Below are 20,337 nucleotides of genomic sequence, written 5' to 3'. Positions count from 1 at the left end.
TTCAAAGCTTAGAATAAGAGTCTGGAGAGCAAAAATGTAAAGAAAGCTATGGAATCTGTTCTCGTCATCATGGTAAGTGTATGTGTCTATGTAGCTGTCAGTGAGCTTGGACTTAGTAAAGAGCTGTTGATTCTAGGAAGAGAAATTTATGTCTGACACACTTAAACATTTTTCTCCCACAAGGAGTGGTATGAATTTTTTCCAATCTTGATCAGCCCGTATGGAGTACAAACAGCCTAAATTTCCACCTGCCACTGTTTGCTGTTCTGATTTCCAAGAATCCAGAAATATGTATTTTTAATTACTGAAAGTAATATTGCCTTGGATATATTAGTTGCACAAAATGTTTGAGTAATATTGTCAAGTAAAGACACCTTGAATTTTGACCTTTCACAAAACTGAAGCGCTCCGTGGGGAATATACTCTGCTTTCAAATCCTATTTTAATACTATTTAAAATAGGACTTTGATCCTTTCTACCAAAGGAAAATCGCTGGAGAAAACAAAGATGCTAATATGTGACTCCATAGTTGGTTAGGCAAGTGCAAAGAACTTTTATATTGCTTTCCCTCTCCTTCCCATGGCGTCTGTCTTATTTTTTTGGTTCATTAGGAACTGAAGGAAAAATAGAAGAGGAATATGGAAAGGGAAGAAAAGCTAGAATTTAAATGAACTTCCCTCGACTTAAAGGTTCCAAATGAAATCTAACAAAAACAGGTGTTGGATTCTGCACCTGGGATGGAGATATGTACAGTGGGGGCGAGAGACTAGAGAACAGCCCTGCAGAAAGTGATCTGGTGGTTCAAACTGATGGCAAGTCAGCAGTGTGCCCTGGCAGCCAAAAGGGCCAGCCGTATCTTGGGGTGCCTCACCTTGACTACTGCGGGCAGTTTAGGGCACCACAGTGTCAGAAGGACATAAACTATTAGAGTGCCTCCAAAGGAGGGCTACAAAGATGGTGAATGGTCTAGAAGGCAAGACATTTGAGGAGCAGCTGAGGTCCCTTGGTCTGTTGAGCCCTGAGCAGAGCAGGCTGAGGGGAGGCCTCATGGCGGCCTGCAGCTCCCTCACGAGGGGAGCGGAGGGGCAGGCGCTGAGCTCTGCTCTCTGGGGACAGCGACAGGACCCGAGGGAATGGCATGGAGCTGGGACAGGGGAGGGTCAGGCTGGGGGTTAGGGAAAGGTTCTGCACCCAGAGGGTGGTTGGGCACTGGGACAGGCTGCCCAGGGCAATGGTCATGGCACCCAGCCTGCTAGAGTTCAAGGAGGGTTTGGATAACACTCTCAGACATAAGGTCTGATTTTTGGGTGGTCCTGTGTGGAGCCAGAAGTTGGACTCAATGATCCTTGTGAGTCCCTTCCAACTTGTGATATTCTATGTTTCTGTGAAGTGAAAAATGAGGAAAAGGGCCTTCCGCAGATAGTGTATTTGGAAGAGTAAGCTGACTTTCTTCTGAGCATAGAATAAGTAGCAGTGATATGTTGGAAGTATATGCAAGGCAGTTACGTCTTGGAAGCCTTTCTTCACTAAAACAGGTAAATAGCATTAGGACACTAACAAGTGAATGCATTAACTCTGAAAAAATAGTCTCAAAATCCTGTTAAATTCCTTAGAAAGTCAACAGGTCTGTTTTCTGTTAAACAAGATTGTAAATCTTTTACTCCCCACTGTTCAAATCAATTTGTTTTACATCTCACTGTTAGAAGGAAAAGCAAAGAGAAGTCACAGAGAACTTGGTAGATCTACATTTTGTTTGAAATCTGAAAGTTTTGCAGTTTGAGAATCCCATTTGTAAAGGGCATTTCATTTGCTTTGTCAGCTGCTTTCTGATGAGTTTTTTTTTAAGGCTTGTTGAGAGTTTGTGCAATAAAGCTGAAATGTAAATTATGTTCTCTTGAGAAAGGACAGTAGGCTAACTGAGAAAAGGAGTCTGTTTTTTCCTCTTGGCCTTCAGTTTAAATGCCAAAGCTTACTAAATCTAACAGTAAAACAGTAAAACTGTTACCAAAGTCACCAATGCTCCTGAAATTCTTACACATTGTTCTAATTCTTCTCTTATAATATTACTGAGTCTTGTTAAATAAAAACTTGCTAGTAGTACAAAAATAACAGAAATTGTCTTATTTCTTTCTGCCCAGTCCCTGTCATGTACTGAAATGCAGCTGCACATTCACACACAAACACCAAATAAGTTTTTGTCAACTGTCACCAAAAAGATCCCAGTTTTCTCTCATTCCTGAGCCATATGTGAATATTACTGACAAACAGTAATTATTGTGGGTCTGTGCTTCTTGCAAGTAGCAAAGTTGTTCTTTGCAGCAGTAAGCAAGAAGTCAAGATATTGCTAAACGGAGAGAAAGCACTGAACAGACATCTGACTGGTGGTTGTCACAGCCCTTAAACCTGACACACATGTTCACTGACAGCTTCAGTCATGTCAATGAGATTTGCCCTGTTTCTAAAAGTATTGATAGTATTTCACCCTTCAGAACTGCTTTTTTTTTTTTTTTTTTTTTTTTTAAGAATACATTCACTGATATACAGCCAGCCACTTTTTCAGTACTTTCTACAATGCTAAACAGAAATGCAGTTGTGAAAAGCAATTGTTTCAGGAAGGGGATTTTACTTACTACAGTGATTAAACTCCTTGTGAAATGCAGTGTGCCTATATGTTCCTGACTTGATCTTTCTAAGAATGTCCTTCACTCAGATAACATCATTTTGCACTGTGATTTTCATGAATAGTGCCAAATTGCTTAACTTGACGTTATTTTTAAATTGACCTTTTTAATTAAATGCAGCTGCGAAGCTTGACGTGAAATTTTAATATGCTAGAGGAGGACAAATCATCAAAGTTCAATTGACAGAAGGGCATTAGCGAGTGTTTAGTAGTGCTATAGTGTTCCAGGACATATTTATTTTTTTCTCTAAACTGGTATTTTAATAAATACATATATTTTGATTGTTAAAATATTTACAACCTCCAGGTTGAGACTACTGCAAATACATACCACCAGCTTGCAGTACAATACCAGCAGCTTGCAGTGAAATCTGAGCTATATGCTGTTTTGTTATCTGTAGTCAGTGTTGCATCACCCAGCTAGAGGGCCACCTTCTTTTGCATTGTTGCACTGCTGAAGACACCTCTTCTGTCTTGTTCCCAGTGTTTCTGTAAACTGCCACCTACCATACCTGTACCCATGTCAGTTTGCACGTTGTCGTGGTTCCGCTCGAGTGGGCAGCCGAGCTCCACCACAGCCGCTCTCTCACTCCCCCTCCTCAAAGAGGAATGGGGAGAAAATATGTGAAAAGGGCTCAAGGGTTGAGATAAGGACGAGAAAATCACGCAATAATTATTGTAACGGGCAAAACAGACTCGGCATAAGAAGATAGTAAGATTTATTGCCTATTACTAACAAGCGAGAGAAGTGAGAAAACAAAGGAAAAAGCAAACCAAAAGCACCTTCCCCCCCATCCACCCTCTTCCACCTCCTCCCCCCGAGCGGCGCAGGGGAACGGGGAATAGGGGTTATGGTCAGTCTACAGCGCTTCTTCTCTGCCGCTCCTTCTCGGTCACTCTCGTCCCCTGTGCTGTGGGGTCCCACCCACGGGATGCAGTCCTTGATGAACTGGTCCGGCGTGGGCTTCCCACAGGCAGCAGCTCTTCCAGAACTGCTCCAGATATGGGTCCGTACCACGGGGTCCATCCCTCAGGAGAAAACTGCTCCAACCTGGCTCCCCTACGGGCAGCAGCTCCTGCCAGGTCACCTGCTCCTGCGTGGGCTCCTCTCCACGGGCTACAGGTCCGGCCCGGAATCTGCTCCGGCAGGGGTCTTCCACAGGCGGCAGCCTCCGTCGGTGCAGGGCCACCTGCTCCACTGTGGTCTCCTCCACGGGCTGCAGCGTGGAACCCTGCTCCACCGTGGTACTCCATGGGCTGCAGGGGGACATCCTGCTTCACCATGGTCCTCACCACAGGCCTCAGGGGACTTCTGTTCCAGCACCTGGAGCACCTCTCCCCCTCCTACACTGACCTTGGCACCTGCAAGGCTGTTCTCTCACTCCCTTGACTCTCCCGGCTGCTGTGTGGCGCAGTGTTTTTTTCCCTGTCTTAAATATGCTCTCACAGAGGCGCAAAACAACATCGCTTATTGGCTCAGCTCTGGAAAACAATGGGGCCCTTCCCAAACATGGGGCAGCTTCTAGATCTTTCTCACAGAAACCACCCTTATGGCTCCCTGCTACCAAAACCTTGCCACGTAAACCCACTACACACGTTTACTGGGCTAAAAAAGGAGTGGAAGATTTCCCGTGTTTTGTTTTTAATTTTGTTTTGCTTGTTGCTGTCAGAATATCAGCATGGATAACTTCATTGCTGCTAAGAGATACTGAATGTGTTGAATCAAAGGGCTGGACACAATGTCTCTGGTCCTATCCTCAAGTTAAAATCACCTTAAATGTGTTCGAGTTTTTTTGTTTGTTTGTTTGTTTGTTTGAGATCTCCTTACTGATTATGGCTACACAGTTCTCGCCCTATTCTACAAAGTCTTTTCAAGAGCTTTACTCTAATGCGTTTTGCCTCCACAAGATTTACATCCCACATAGTACCATTTTGTCTGTGCCATGTCCAGAGAGTTTCACTCCCTCAAACTGAAATTGTTTTAAGAGCTGTTCAAGTCACGTTTAAAGTATAAAGCACAGCAACTCATTAGCTTGCACTTTACAGAGATGTAAATTAACAAGAACTTTCTGTAAACCAAATACTGTTTTATGCTCCTGCTCAATTCATGGCTCTAAAGGACCTATAATTCTGAACAAAGCTTTCAAAAAGGCAGTTACTAACAAAAGCTCCCAGTGAGTTCTGTGTAATTATTTTCAAATTAGCAGCTGCTGTCAGGACAGTTTAGATTTGCACACTGTAAGCTGTAACTATCAGAGATGCTATCTCAGTCAAATACAATCACACTGTGTTTTGTTACAGCAGTAAATAATTGAATTGGAATTTATTTCACTAGAAAGCTTTCTTGAGGATGACTGGCAAACTAAACACTCTTTCCTTTCTAACAAAGACAGCTACCTTTGATCTTTGACAGCTATCTTCAGCTTGAAAAGCTTGTTCCATATTAATATGCTACAAGAAATTTTACAGTTCTGAATATGGTTGGAATATGAAGAAAGTCTTGCTGTTACAAAATCTGTGTTGCAATTACAGCTCACAGCTCCCTCAGTGGAACTTTGAAAACACTTTTGCAATGAGGGATCGTTACTTTGACACATAGATAAGGTACGAGTATATCTAGAAAAATAAGAGAACAAACAATATGTTCATACAAATGTTCTCGTGGTGCTTGTTCTGACCTGACCTTCTTCTCCCTAGTTATTACCTATGTTGCTCTCATCACCTGAGATGCAAGCACTGAAGCTTCTTTGGGCCAGGGGCAGCTCACATGCAGGTCCTGTATCTGGGGGTACGTCCTGTGAGCAGCAGGAGCAGCGGACAGTGCTTGTAAGCAGGGTCCTGAACAGTGATAATTCAACTTCCTATCTATGAAGGAAAGGTAGTCTGCAGAACCATCCCATAATGAAACTGCGGGGTGAAGATAATAGGACCCCTGAGTGTGCATTGTCAGCCTGCTAATTATTCCTGCCTAATTTCTCTTTTCTGTTTACTTAAAACTTGTGTTTTATTGTTGGCCGGTTCAGCAAGGCCAACCTTCATTACTTAAGCATGTCCTCCGTCAGTGTTTCTTGAGTTTGTTTTGGGGCTTTAATTGGCCTTTCTTTTGCTTCTTGTATTTGCCTCTGTCATGTAACTGGTACTGATCAGGTCTCCATCCTCCACTGCGGTTTAGCCCGTGATACCTCATTGCTAGTTGGATTGAGGTCATGAATGAAGCTTCTTCTGTTTCTTCTCAGGTCAGAAACCTTGAGCTGTAGTGTGCCTGGTTCGCACCTACATCTGGGGCAGTCATGGTTTGGAGTTTTTCCTCTTAGCCTATAAATAGTGCTTTCAAGATGTTTTTGCCAGGTCCAAGCTGAAATGTTTTGGCAGGACCATATGAAGAGGCAGTTACTGCCAACACTGTGCTGTACACATTTTGATTTAGCAACCCAGGCATTTCAGTTCCTCACCTTTTACATACAATTAAATTCACTTACCAGACCAAATGTCCCTTCAGTGTGTACACTAAATACTTGTGCTGCATTGGAAAGTGAAGGCAGTATAATCATCCACATTGCTACAGCTTTACATTTTTTTTGTTAAATTCCATGGAACTGAGATTTCTATATTTCTCTAGCCCTCCCCGGTACAAGAAGTTCTTGTAGGAATGCTTCAGTCTATAGCTTCTAATATTTAAAAAAGTAGTTTTGATTAGCTAAACAGATGAAACGATGGACTGCTAACTTAGTAGTGTCAAGGTCTAATGGGTTGCTTCTATAATTAGGACAGAAGCTACTGATACCATTTTTCAACACATTGTGTTGTTGCCTGAAGTAAGAGCAATAGCAAACAGCTTCCCTAGATACACTCTTTGATCCTCACAGTTCTTCCATTTTTCCAAGAGACAGCTTATTCTTACTCCAACAGGGACTAATGCCAATTTTTTTTTTTCTGCTTTGTTATTTGTCATCTTACATCTAATCTACAACAATCTTGTCTTACCTGTGGTTGGTTGTATCTCATTAACTTCGTTTTTTATTGGGATAGTTGGTAGAAGGTGGCTGTGCTAAGATAGGCAGTATTTTTATGCAGCAACATTATTCAGAGAACACAGAAATGCAATGCATAACTTCTTTAGTTTTCTTTTCTTCATCTTCTGTTGACTCAGTCCCTAACGCACATGTCTACAAGTGCCCTTTGCTTCCCAGGAGCCCTAGGTGGTTTAGCTTCACAAAACATGTTTAATGAGTCCTAGTGTGTGTGGTTCAGCTTCCTACAGCTTTTTCTTTCTCAGAAAACTGTATGTCAGTCCTAGAAAAGGCTGACTTATCTGGGATGTTTCAACTTCACACTGTTTACCTCTGTTATTAACTGAATGTCCACATCTACATGTTCCTTGCCCAGCCCACAAGCCCTGGTGAATTCAGAAAGCTTAAAGAAAACTTCTTCTGGTCACTCAGGATTGAGGTGATGGAGATGCTCTGTAAGAACAGGTGAAGATGAGCTGCCCTATGTTTCAAAAGAAAACCGCTCAAAAGGTCTAGATCTTCCACACAACTTCATTATAGGTAGCGGTAGGCTTGTCACGTTAAAGTTGAGCAACATTTTCCATGTTGTTTTCAGTCACTTATTCCTGTACCAAACTCTATGCTGAAAATAGCCGTTGCATGTTTTCACTGAAGCATATTTAGAAAAGGTGACATTGGTACTTCTGAATATTTAGCTGGAGTAAGCCTGCTGCTTTTTTCACCATGTTTAAAAGCTCATCATGTGTGATTGAGATTCAATTTTATAGGCATGTCTTCAACCAGTAATTAAAAACTGATTGACTCTAATGTCCGAGATGTCCCTTGCTTGTTTCTGTGTAAATTCTGCACTTTTGGTCAAATGTAAGACAGTAGAAAAAATCTCAGTACACACCCACCTAGGGGAGATTCATTTGAGTCATGCAGATACTTTAGCAGAAGGTACCATCTGTACTCACCAAAGTCTACCTCAGAACTTAGGTATTCAGCAGAATTTTGCCTTTCAGTGCTCCCTGTGGCCGCAATTGTCTCTCTTGGTGAAAACAAGATGATGTAATGTGAGAATTATCCATCTGGTATACTTGTCAAGGAAGAAATACTATAGAAAAAGGATGCATATTCTTGTAATCAAATGTGTAATTATAGTTTTCAGAAATAAAAAAGATCCGTGAAAGGAATATAGATTAAAAAAATCAGACATTTGCTGATGTTTCAATACTTTATAGATCAAGTTGGAATTGTTTTTACTTGAAGGGGGTCCACAAAGGAATGCCCCAGGTTAGTTTTACACATAAAATTTCACTTTTTGGACAGAGAATATTTGTCAAGGAAGCTTGAAGCAATGGCATTTCTACATTTGGGAAGTAAAAGAGGTTAAGATATCTCCAGAACAATATACTGAGAGCTAAATACATTTTAAAAAATAGTTCCAAATATATTTTTGTATGTTTTTATCACAGTTTTCTTTCCTTTTTCCTTTCCAGATTGACGTTCACTTCCCAAATGCCTTTTCTTTTTTTTCAGTCAGCAATTCTATTTTCTGATAAGGCTTTGTGCTTGATTTTTACAACCCCTTTGACTTTTTAATCTTATGAGCTTTCGCTCATAATATGTTCACATAAATATTGTGCTACAGATTTGTCAGGAGCTTGGTTTTAAATTCTTAACCTTCCAGTATGCTTATCTGAACTGTACAAATTCAGCGTAGCTGGTTTTCGTACATTTTGGTTGCAAGGAGTGATCTCCTTTAAAGCAAAAGTGAAATACGTGTGAGTATAAATCCAGACACAGAAAGCCAAATCTAAACCAGAAACATTTTTGTAAGGATCACAAGATGTCAGATATGCCACATACATTGAGGAAAGGAAGTTGGTGTTTCATCTGCCTGATGCAGACAGTACCCGTGATATATAGCCTGGAGCTTACATTCTTTTTTGTTTAATTTTCCAGTGTATTTTAGTTGTTTCCCTTCTGCTTTTCTATCCATCTGTTTCCGTATAAATCATCATATGTCATGTACGTCATTGTTTCTCTTATAGTGTGAGAGGCTTAGTTTCCTCTTGGATTTAATTTGCCTTGCATGATAATGGAGAAAATATGACTTCTTTTTTTTTTTTTACAATAAGGTGACCCACGTGCTTTGATTTGCTCTGAGACATTGAAAACAGAATAGAGAGTCCTGACCGGATGTAGATCTGGACAAAAATGTCTGAACTATCCTCTCATGGCACTGATTGCGCACCCTGCAGAGGGTTCTGTAAGAGGAGAACAGGACAGGAATTATGAAGGTTCATCCACCTGTGTCCTTAGTCCCAGTGATTTGACTTCTTCTGACATTTACAATGGTGAAATTCAATGCATTTAGAACTTTTTAAAAACCTCAAAATGTAGACACCATTTTTAAAAGCCTGCTTAACTTCTGTAAAGCTGTCATTACATTTTTAGCAATGCTCTCTTATTTTTCATTTAAATCCTGTACAGTTTGCTCAGCTTAAAAAGGAAAGCGAAAAAAAAAAAAAAAAAAAAAAAAAAGTGAAAACTCAGTTTTCACTGAGATTTATTTGGGCTAGATCGCGGAATTTGTGGTGAAAAGGTGTTTTTTGTTTTTGGTTGTGTTTCTGTGAAGACTCCTTGGAAAATGGAAAGAATTTCTTCCTGACAAATAAAAATCATGACAAAATGTAGCCCAAATGCACGCAGAATTCAGGTTAATCTTTAAAGAGATTCTGCTGCAACTACAACTTGTTTGATAAAACCAGTTATATTACAAAGCTTCTCTTCTTGATTTATGTGTGGATGTCATTTTTTCTGAATGTAAAACTCCTGAAAGTGACCAAGTGCCAGCACTGACTAGAAGCAGTCCTAGAATTAGCATCTGCCAAGCAAGACCCAGCACGTTGCGTGTTCTTTGCTATCCAGACTATACTGCCCTCTAAAACTTCTATAATCGAATACTACTGAAATATAGAAATAATCAGAAACTAGTAGTTTTAAGGGTAATTTTGTGACTTGAATCCCAATAACATCTTTACGGATTCACTCGAAGGGCCTATCTAGCCAGCTATTGTAAACAGCCCCCTAAGGAAGAGACATGCATATATGCATGTATGGTAATGACCCCCTGATGCTCCCCCTGCCTCCAGCTATTTTCAGCCCAAGGGATTTCCGGAGCTGCTTGTGACCGTCTGTTTCATATCCTTCAGTGGATCTGCCTTCCAAGACTTCTCTGTTCTCCCCATGAACCCTTACAAATTTCTGACATTCACAACATCCGTTTGAAAGGGTTTTTCTGCTTGTTTTTTTACAAGTCTGCTGTCTATCACAAGAATAGCCACCACCTTTTGCTCATTTTAAACTTGGTTTCCATTGGGAATCAGAGACAGATTCAATGATTACACACTGTTATTAGTAATTTGGCTTTTTCATCCTTGACTTCACATAAAGCTCTTAAGTGAATACCATCTGGTCCTGGTATTTATTTCTATTCATGCTGTATATCTGTACTCTAACATCTAGCATCCTCGTTTCAAAAGACAATTAATAAGGTAATACAGTGGCAGATTTCCACCACTTTTTATGGGCATGATTCTTGAGAGTTTGATAATATTATCAGTTTCCTCTTTTGCCTTTTTTTTTTTTTTTTTTTGCATTTGGCAGTGGTTCAGATTGTGCTTTGAAGGAATTGTTTAATTAACTATTTTGCATACAGTGATGGAATAATGTTAGTTATAAAAATATTAGAAAACTGTTGCAATATTAAAGCTTCTGGTACTTGGAAATTGCTGGAGAATTGCATGCAGTAAAACAAACACAAGAGTATCCTGGAATGTTCAAGCGAGTCAAATTCAGCCTGCATATTCAAATGAAGCTGAAAATCGAAGATGCACTGATCATTTATCAGTTATATATCTGTTAATTAATTTTACCCACAGTACAAGCATCCATCTCCTGTTTGATTTCCAAGTAGTATGCTTGTGAATACACAAACCTCATACTTCAGTTTTTCATCAGTGCTCAGTGAAAATCTGTTTTAATTCTGCATTTGCATTTCACTCTATGAAGGCATATATTCTTGATCTTTTTGTTCCTGACAAGTCTAGAAATTAGAACTTTAGAAGATGCTCCTACTGATAATGCTGTTTTTCTACAAACTCCCATCACTTCCAAGTAGTTTTAGTAATGTTTGTCCAGAAGCAGGTTAGTTTTGACTTCTTAGAAAAAAGATCTAGCATCTGCTTAGGGAACAGGGGCTTCCCTACCACCTCACTCCAGTCACCATGGTTAATGCTTCTTCCCTCTGTCTTCAACAAACGGCAAACAATTTTTCCATTCATCATCCATAAAGTACACGTTGTGTGTCAGGTGAAACTAAAATAAAAGTAGCATAGATCGGAAGTTCTGGTTAAGTCCTGATGGATTGCATAATTTGTTAATGGATAAATGTGCAAGGAATTTCCAGTAAAACATGCTAGCAGTATTTAATAACTTACCTATATTATGTAACACTTAGGCAGTGCTTGCACTGGATTTGTAATTTGACGTGTTGATGAAGACTTCGGCCTCAGAATCCTTGCCAGCAAGTGTAAAATAAGAGTACTTTTCATTACTAAACTTTGGAATTGACAGTTAATGTAAAATATGGTGAGGTCTTTTAGATGAGAAAGATTTGAATGCTAGCTTGGCTTTTTACTTTTTCGAAGAGTAATTAGGAAAGTAATACACCTTCTTCAAGTGTGAAAGAGATTATGTGTAAAAAATTTCTAATGAGGAGCCATTAAATGGAGAAATGTAGAGATTACTATGAAGGACAACGTGTTGATATTTCCTTAGACTAAAAGAGGAATGAAGGGAAGTGAAGCCAGACATCAGCTTCAGTCTAACTGGAGACGCCGTGGTACATACCAAAACCAGCTAATATGAATAAAAGTTGCTGGAATTGTTCAGCACGGCAGATGATCTCTCAGGCTTCTAGAGGGATGAAAATCTGAAAATACTGATAAATTGTGTGATACTGTTCTTTGAAAGAAAAGATGAAAGTCTATTAAAGTAGTAAAAGTGAAAAGTAATCAATTTTAACTGACTTTTGCTCACTTTTTTTTTTTTTTATAGGTGAAATGAGGAATGATTTATACATCACTGTAGAGAGAGGAGAATTTGAGAAGGGAGGGAAAAGTGTGGCCAGAAATGTGGAAGTGACGATGCATGTTGTGGACAGCAGTGGTCAGATTTTAAAGGTACCTCTGTTGTGTATTTTTCCTTGCTGCAGTTAATTTTGATACATATTTTCACATGTAAATACTCTTTCGTGGCTTTGTTTGATGAATACAAAATTGCTTTGGAAAGGTCATATGTATCTTTCGCTGTGTTTAGATATTCAAAGCATTTCCACTTTGCTTAAAACCTCTATCAAAGTGCATGTGTGTTTTATTTATGTGATCAATTACATGATCCAGATAAGCACCTAAAACTGCCACCCAAATAACCAGTGATTCCATTAAGGTGCTCTAAAATGTTGAAGCAAGATTAAGTTCTGGAGAATTTTTGATTTGATAACTTTTAGTAGTTACACATTTTCTTATGTTAATGCAGAACATGTTTCAATCATTTTGCATCGTCATTTTTATTGTCTAATTGAAATAAATGAGAGATCACTGATGCAAATGACCCCTGTGTGGGTTTTAATGAAAGAATAAATTACTGTTCCTTCTTTTCTTGAGGTTTGGTTGCATGCTGCTGGTGATACCTTATAGGCACTAGTCCTTTTAGATTTCCATTATTAATAGCTGACTGTTTCTCAGATTTTTCTGTACCAAATGATTTCTGTTCACCTGCAACCTTTTCCATACATATTTAGCATCTTTTTCTTTTCTTTTCTTTTTATTTGAAGGTACTTTTTCATAGGTTCTGCATGATGTTGAGGGCTAAGGGCTGACAAAATGTAGAAAGCCTGACAGAGATAGTCTGAACCAAATTGTGTGTGTGTGTGAATATCTGTGAAGTAAGGTTGTGTGTGTAAATGCATGGAGTGAAATGAATGCATATTATATATGAAACTTCTTTTATATATGCATATATATAAAGAACCTGCTTTGGCAGGGGGGTTGGACCCAATGATCTTTCGAGGTCCCTTTTAACTCCTTAAATTCTGTGATTCTGTGATATATATATGTATAAGGGATATTAAGATGCAAAGGCAATCCTTTATTACTGCTGAGGAGAAAAGCTACAGCAGTAGCTTATTTTTCATGCATAGAATTGACAGGTATCCCCAAGATGGAACTTAGACAAACCCATTTGCTTACTTTGCTATGGAGAAACCATTATGAGTTTTGCAAAAACAACACAATACTGTGTTTGTTCCTGGTCAAGGGATCCAGATTTCTTTACTGTTTCATGCTGGGATGTGTCACTGACAAGAGCAGAGTTATGGGTTTATTTCGGATGACTAAAGATCCTGGAGTCTGGGCTGTTCTCATCTTGCATAAATTCTCATTTAGTGCTTGAGCATAAATACTGGATGGAACACCCTGTATCATGGGTTTCCACTTAACATATGTTGCTTAAGCCTTCCTGATCACCCAGTTTCCCCTATAAAATGCTTTAATTCTTATTTGTGTGGATGAATCTTGCCATGATTTTTTTTAATTAGCAAATGTTAACAAATTGCTACTATTTTTGTGGGTTTTACAATATTGAGTACTATCCCACATGTGGCATTTATTATAATAACATGGATATTAAATAGTGTTCTTTGTAAGAACAGTTCTTGATGACATCTTAGGAGTGATCTAATCTATCTTTAAATATTTAATCAATATTTTTTCTTCATTAGGATTTTATCTCATTTGGCTCTGGAGAGCCACCAGCCAGCGAGTACCATTCCTTTGTGCTTTATCATAACAATGGTCCCAGATGGGCTGAGCTGCTGAAACTTCCTATTCCTGTGGATAAATTCAGAGGAGCCCACATCCGCTGTGAATTCCGGCACTGTTCCAGTAAGCGCTGATCACAACTTCTCCTCGTCCTCTCTGTTACAGCGGCAGTCAGCACATGAGTTTCCCTAACACCTCAGGAAAAAGATAGCTGCGTAAACTTTCTCTCTAATGCTTTTATGACACAGCTTTTCAGGCCTGTAGCTCTGCTTCGTGGAACTTGGTGCTTTGGTAAAGCCTAAATACTCGGAGAAACCAGTCTAGTTTTATTAAATAGTAATAGGCAGCACTGCAGGTGCAAATGCAAGCATAATTTCAAAATGCAAATTTAGAATTTATCTGGTGAATTACCCAAAATGATCCAAAATGATACCTGCTCCTTAGTCGATGTTTAGCAATCCAACCCCTTGAAAAAATATACAGATACAGGTGTGGTCAATTAACAGCACTTTTGTATTTTTTGTATTTTTGTATTTATAAGAAACAGTGACATCTTCAGTGATATATATAGAGTAGATACTTTATTTGAAAACTGTAGTGCGGGTTAGCCTAAGGATGACCTAAAATGAAGATCAGTAGGTAGAAGCTACTATAGTGGATAAATAACACACACACACATACAGTAAAACACAAAACAAAATTTAAAACAACCCCCCTTCTCTTCACATTGGAATAGCTAGATCACATTCATTTAGGTCTTCTGGCATTCTGTATATTGCAAAGGTTTCGTATTTGCTGATTTCCACTATTTGACATTAATAAAAACCAAGTCAGTCCAGAATACTGCTTTCTGATTTGTAGTGAGATAACAGAAACCAGTAGAGGAGATAACATACAAATCTGCAAAGAAATGTAAGATCTTCTTAGTCTTACTAGATGCAAATAGTTCCAGAATACTTCCTTATGCTGTATTATACCCTTTTATTTTGTCTAAAATATGAAAGATTGATTTTATCTATTTACATATGTTTTTCAGCAAAAGAAAAGGGTGAGAAGAAGTTGTTTGGCTTTTCTTTCGTGCCCCTGATGCAGGAAAATGGGAGGACACTGCCAGATGGCACCCATGAACTCATTGTACACAAGGTAATTTGAATTAGAAATCATTAGCTGTAATGATTCCTCTGGAACATACTACGAATGCCCAGAAACATTAGGTTGAGAAAGTCTGTATTCATTACCAAATGAGTGATAATCTTGTCTCCATTAAAATACCCATTGCTGATTGTTTAATTGCTCCTTGTTACAAATGGCAATAGAATCTAGGTGTACATTTCAGTGCACCGGATGTACTGTGGAGTCTCACTATGTTACATTATAATTAATTTCATAAAAGTAAGTTCAATTAAAATAGAATAATGATAACCACTTCCTGAATTGCCAGAAATGGAAAATGAAGCAATCTATTATGCAGATGTACTCAATGCTATCTTTTTTTAAAGATATTTCTATCCTGAGTGATTTTTTATTTGTTTCCCCATTTTATAGTTACCTTTTTGTGCAGAGGGTTTGATATGCTTCCAGATAGATTTTAAATTTGAACACAAAAAATTGCAGCTATTTATTTGATATAACCTGTTCAAAGTTTTTGCTTTGTTATTATCTCAATGTCCAATATGAAGCTACGATTCAAAAATAGTTGCAACAGGCATTTTCCCTTACGGAGAATTATCCATGAAAGCAGTGAGCTGGAAAATGTGCTTATGTTATATATATGTGTGACCACTTAACCTAATTTTCTGATCTGAAATGAGTATATTTGCATTAAAGAATGTGCTGACTCATTTTGTCTATATAAATTAACCATTGTATATATGGATTAGATAGCTCCTGAAGAGAGAAAAAAATAATAATAATACCAAGAACATGTAATAACTTATTTTTGGTATCTTAGGCTTTATATTGATAATGTCTATGCATGAGTACAGATACATATATATATGCACACAAATAGATAATGCATGTTTAGGATGGCTTGATGAAGTTTTTTTCTGAGTTATAAAAATGTTTGAATATTAGTTCTAGGACATCAGTCTTTAAATATTTATGCTATTTTAAAGTATATTTAAACATAGATATTGAATGTATTGTAAAGTATTTTTTTCATAGTTTAAATTCTACTTGACTAAAGGTAATGGTATTTATTTAAAATATTAAACACATAACTTTGCATTGTATTTTTTTCTGACTCATTGTAGAAACAATGTTCAATGGACTTGACCTGTTCAAATTCAGTTGTATGAGACCTTTAAAAATTCTTTAATTTCTGTCAGAGAAACAATAATCTAGGGAGTTGCATGCAGTACATTGATTTTAACTGGTTTGTTTTCACAGTGTGAAGAAAACACAAACCTTCAGGATTCTAGTCGCTACCTCAAACTCCCCTTTTCAAAGGGAATTTTCCTAGGAAATAACAGCCAAGCAGTGAAAACCACTAAAGAGTCCTTCTGGATTACGTCCTTTCTCTGCTCCACTAAGCTCACACAAAATGGTAGGATATGTTGATTATTTGAAACATCATAAATTCAAATGAGTGTGATAACTAGTCTTTTCCATGCCAAGCAAGGATGGATATACTCAGAAATAGCTTATGTTCTACCAGTTTTACAAACTGGATTTCTTCACAATTTTTGATACCCAGATGGAAACCAATGCAGCATGATAAACCACTGATTTTAAGTAGTTCAAGAATGCTTTTTAATTTAACATGATATTGGAATCAAATGCAGCACTCTTGGAATCAACTATCAAAACCCAGCTGCTTTACAAACCCTTTTAATCTGTTTGCTTTGGAGTTTTTATGAAATACTTATTTTGTAGGCTTTAGGATGTGGCAGTTTGGATTTTATTAGGTACATATTGCTTTCCTGTTTTATCACTTCTCTTCCTTTATGCCAACAAACATTTACTACTGCTTAAAGCAACCTTACACACTGGATATTATGAGGAGATAGAAATACATGTGTGATACGCTCCTTACCATTGCTGTGCATAAAACTCTTAAAATTCTTGTTTATTTGTCATACTAATTACAATATAGAGCTGTTACTCAAACAGGCTTATATTTTTGCCAAATTTTCCACAGGCTTATAAATATTGTGTATTTCCTTGATAATGCTTCTGACTATTCTTTGATAACCTCAGTTTTACATTTTCCTTAGGTATTTATTTCATTTGAAAAATCTTGCTTAGCTACCTCTTGTGTGAAATGATTGTATCTTTACCCTTCTCACATGTATGATGATAAAATTACTAATTGCTTGCAAATTGATTATAGGTATATAACAAAAACTAGAGCAGCTTTTTAAGTGGAAACAGTCATCTTAATTTTCACCATTTAGTAGCAAGTTTCCGAAACAGAACTATGTGCAAAGAGTAAATGGTCTGTTTCACTGTGCACATCCATTCTGTATTCTCATAACAGTTAGCTTCAAAGTAATAAAAGTTAGTCAATAAAAGATTTTCCCCAAAGATGATAATAGGCAATCATAAGCTAAATTTGTTCCAGTTAAAGGCCTTGATTTAGGAAAATGCATGAATCTGCTGGTGCTTAGACATGCCTGAAAGTGCTGCTTGGGACTTAATGTCTCACTGATGAATAGTTTCGCTGTTGACTGGGGTTATAGGAATTTCACTAATTTATGTTCACAGTACAGGGGTTATTTTATAGTTGAAGTAAATAGATGTGTGACATAGGGCATGAAATTTCCATTTATTTTATTTTACCATATACAGAGTAAGAGGGTGTAGAATATCTGAATAATATTGATCCCCTTTTCAGCTCTGAAAGAGTTAACAATTATTTCAGCAGTACTTCAGAGGGTGGAAATATTTTCAATAGACAGGCTCATATTTTCTCCAAGGATCTTCTTTGGGAAGTTCATCTTGGTGAGTTTCCAAATCCCCATTCTTTTAAAAAAAATTTGCCAAAATCTATTGCATGCTCAGAAAATGAACATAGAGCAAAGCATGTGGATGCTTGGTCATGTGAGCATTACTTCAGTTACCCCTGAGAGAATGTAGCATATTTATTAAAAAAAAAAATACAGGATTTAAAAGCTCTGTGTATTGTATTTACTTTTGTTTACTTTTGTAGTAGATATTTATATCAGTATTTTTGAAAATTGCTGATTTTTTTAATCTGTTTGTCAATGTGGAGATTTTTCTGAAGTTTTTGGGGATTTGCATGTGTCTGCAAACACCAGTGTCCTGGAAATGAATTGGAAATTATGCTGTTGGTCTGGCTGTGGTTTAGGGGAAGACCCCAAACCCAGACTTGTGACTGAATTAGGCCACAGCTTTCCTAATTTGCTGGGAAATTTTACTTAGCTCTCATTCTCTCATTGACTGTTCCCACATGCCATCAGCCCTCATGCATATTAAAATTATGGGGACTGGGGGAAGGAGGCTGGCTTCCAGTTGGTGGAATCCTTAACTTCCTTACCCTAGGTGCTTTGGAGGGGGACTTGAGGATTATTTCCAAGAAGTTTTCAGAGAGCTTCTAACAGGGGAGCCTGTGCATTCATCAACAGCTCTTGTGAGAACCCATCCTTATTTAATCTCTCTGTCAGTTGTCTTTTCCTTAGCGTGACCTTTAATCCTAGATAATTAATTAGTTGATGGTAGCAAAACAAAAAAACAAAACCGAAAACATGCCTGTTTCTTGCCTGAATTTGAGTTGTATTTCAGTTTTATTTTCCTAAAAAGCAAAGAAGAGAGAATATAGTATTTTTCTACTGAGTAGTTATCAAAACAGTCCCATGTAGGTTTTGACATTTAGGAGGGATCTCTGCCTGCCAGAGAGTCAGGATCCATCCAGCAAGTTGGAGTATTTCAGCAAGCTGGCATCCACTGATTTCTCAGCACTGATCAGCACATCCCCAGTAAGCAGCTGTTCATCAGCAGAACAACATGCCATACAGCGTGTCTCTTGCAAGGCAGGGGTGTAATCCATCTATCGGGATGAAGAGGGGAAAGATTAAAAAAAAAAAGGCAAAACTCGTGATTAATAAAACAAAAGTAACAGGGTAACTTTTCAGAGCAACCCCTCTTGGTGGGGAGTGTTGGCAGCTCCAGAAGCAGCCTGGTGGAAGAGGAATACAGATTGCTGGTTAAAAATTTGGCTTTCTCATTTTGAAGTGCTAGAGTGCTGCACTAGACCAACTGCTGATGTCTTGGGATTTATAGGACAGAGATGGAAAGATCATCCCAAACCTGTTCCTTATACACCTAATTCTAAACCGTTTGTTACACCTGGCACTTTGGATGTAAACTACTGACTTTGAGAAGGGAATTGTTTTGTTTGGCAAGAGTGGTAGCTCAGGTGTGGGCTATTTTTTTATGTACAAATCAGAGCATGGTATAGAGAAAGCATTAATTTTTTTTTTCTTCTTCAACAAAGTTTATCAGCACCATTGACTTTTTCCCTTTTCCAAAACGATGTTTTCCTAGTGGACTTACTTTTGGGGACATTTTTGTTCTCGTTTCTTTTACTACATGATGCATTACTGTCCCTTTCCCTTGTGATTCACGTCAGATTTTCTATTCATGTCATTTATGCTTGGGCTATTCGCTAATGCCATCTCAGCAGTGTCTTTCCTCCTTGAAATTTCCTTGAAATAAGTGCTTTGAAGTGAGTGTCTTACATTGGCTTTCTCCTTCTTTTTTTAATCCTCCAACAAATCCCTAATACTGAGTGTCAACTATCTACCCACAAAGTTCCTCCAGCAGACCTGTAAAGAAGTATTTTCCTACTATGAACTGACAACCTTAGCTAGTTTCACTGTTCCTCAACTTAAGTAAAGGCTTAAACAGAATAGAGGGTAGGAGTTCAATTAATTATCCAGAAGACAAATGCAGTTCGATATGGTTTTGTAATGTTTGTTACTTGAAAACTCCTGACAGGAGGAATAATAAGACCTATCATTTGTCCCTGATGTTTGGAAGGTGTCTCTGACACACCTGGGACCTTTCCTCACTCCTAGCGGAACTCGAAGACCTCTCTTAATCCAAACCCTTCCACACTAGCATATCATGAAGCAAAACAAACAAAAAAGAAAGGTATAAATGCATGAAAAGAATTAGTGCCCACCAAAAGCAGCAAAATATTATTGGGATAATGTAGAGGGTTTGCTGTTAACAGTTCTGGCAAGATTTCGGTACAGGTGGAGGTTAATTTAATGTTATTAAGGGCAGAAATGCTATTTCACTCCTTGTTATGGGAGAGAGGAACTCTTCTGGAGCAAGCTGGGAAAGAAGTGACACAAAACGTGTGGATCAAACGTTATTTGAGTGTGAAAACTGTCGGTGGTAGAAGGAACCCAAATAGCTGCTGAACCAAGAGGAAAACTTGCAGTTATGTACTTCGCTTGATTAGTAGTGAGGGCGTTTCAGAAGAACTGGATCCTTCTAAAACAATACTGGACTGTGATCAAGTAGAAAGAGTTTCAGCTTAAGCTGATTGAAGGGTTGGACAGTGGTTAAGGTTTTCTGTTTTGAGCAGCCACGCTTCGTGAGATTCTGAAAAGCTGGTTAGTGAAATGTGCAAATAGTAAACTTGAAGGTAAAGGAACTTTGGGATTTATTTGATTCAAGAGTTTGAAAACGTGTGGATCTTCTGTGCACTGAATGCAACTTGGAAGGAGTGCTGCAGCCTGAACTGAGTGAGTCGTGGGCAAAAAAATGTGAGGAGTAAGCACTGAACCTGCACCAACAGGGAGAG

At 38.2% G+C, this 20,337-nt stretch overlaps 1 protein-coding gene across 4 annotated transcripts in view; it reads left to right on the top strand.

Annotated features, from left to right (window-relative positions):
- The window catches only part of DOCK4 (dedicator of cytokinesis 4), a 248,967-nt gene that overhangs the window by 142,170 nt on the left and 86,460 nt on the right, over positions 1-20,337 (top strand). For all 4 annotated transcript variants that reach the window (XR_014318362.1, XM_082770224.1, XM_082770223.1 and 1 more), the window contains exons 14-17: positions 11,797-11,921; positions 13,520-13,682; positions 14,596-14,702; positions 15,951-16,107. Coding sequence is in view for 3 of the 4 variants with exons in the window: in XM_082770224.1 (XP_082626350.1) it covers positions 11,797-11,921; positions 13,520-13,682; positions 14,596-14,702; positions 15,951-16,107 (552 nt within the window). In the remaining variant the exon portion in view is untranslated. The remainder of the gene's footprint in view (positions 1-11,796; positions 11,922-13,519; positions 13,683-14,595; positions 14,703-15,950; positions 16,108-20,337) is intronic.

Source organism: Aythya marila, assembly GCF_965140915.1.
Source record: "Aythya marila genome assembly, chromosome: 1".
Lineage (NCBI taxonomy): Eukaryota > Metazoa > Chordata > Aves > Anseriformes > Anatidae > Aythya > Aythya marila.
This window is presented reverse-complemented; position numbering and strand designations above follow the sequence as displayed.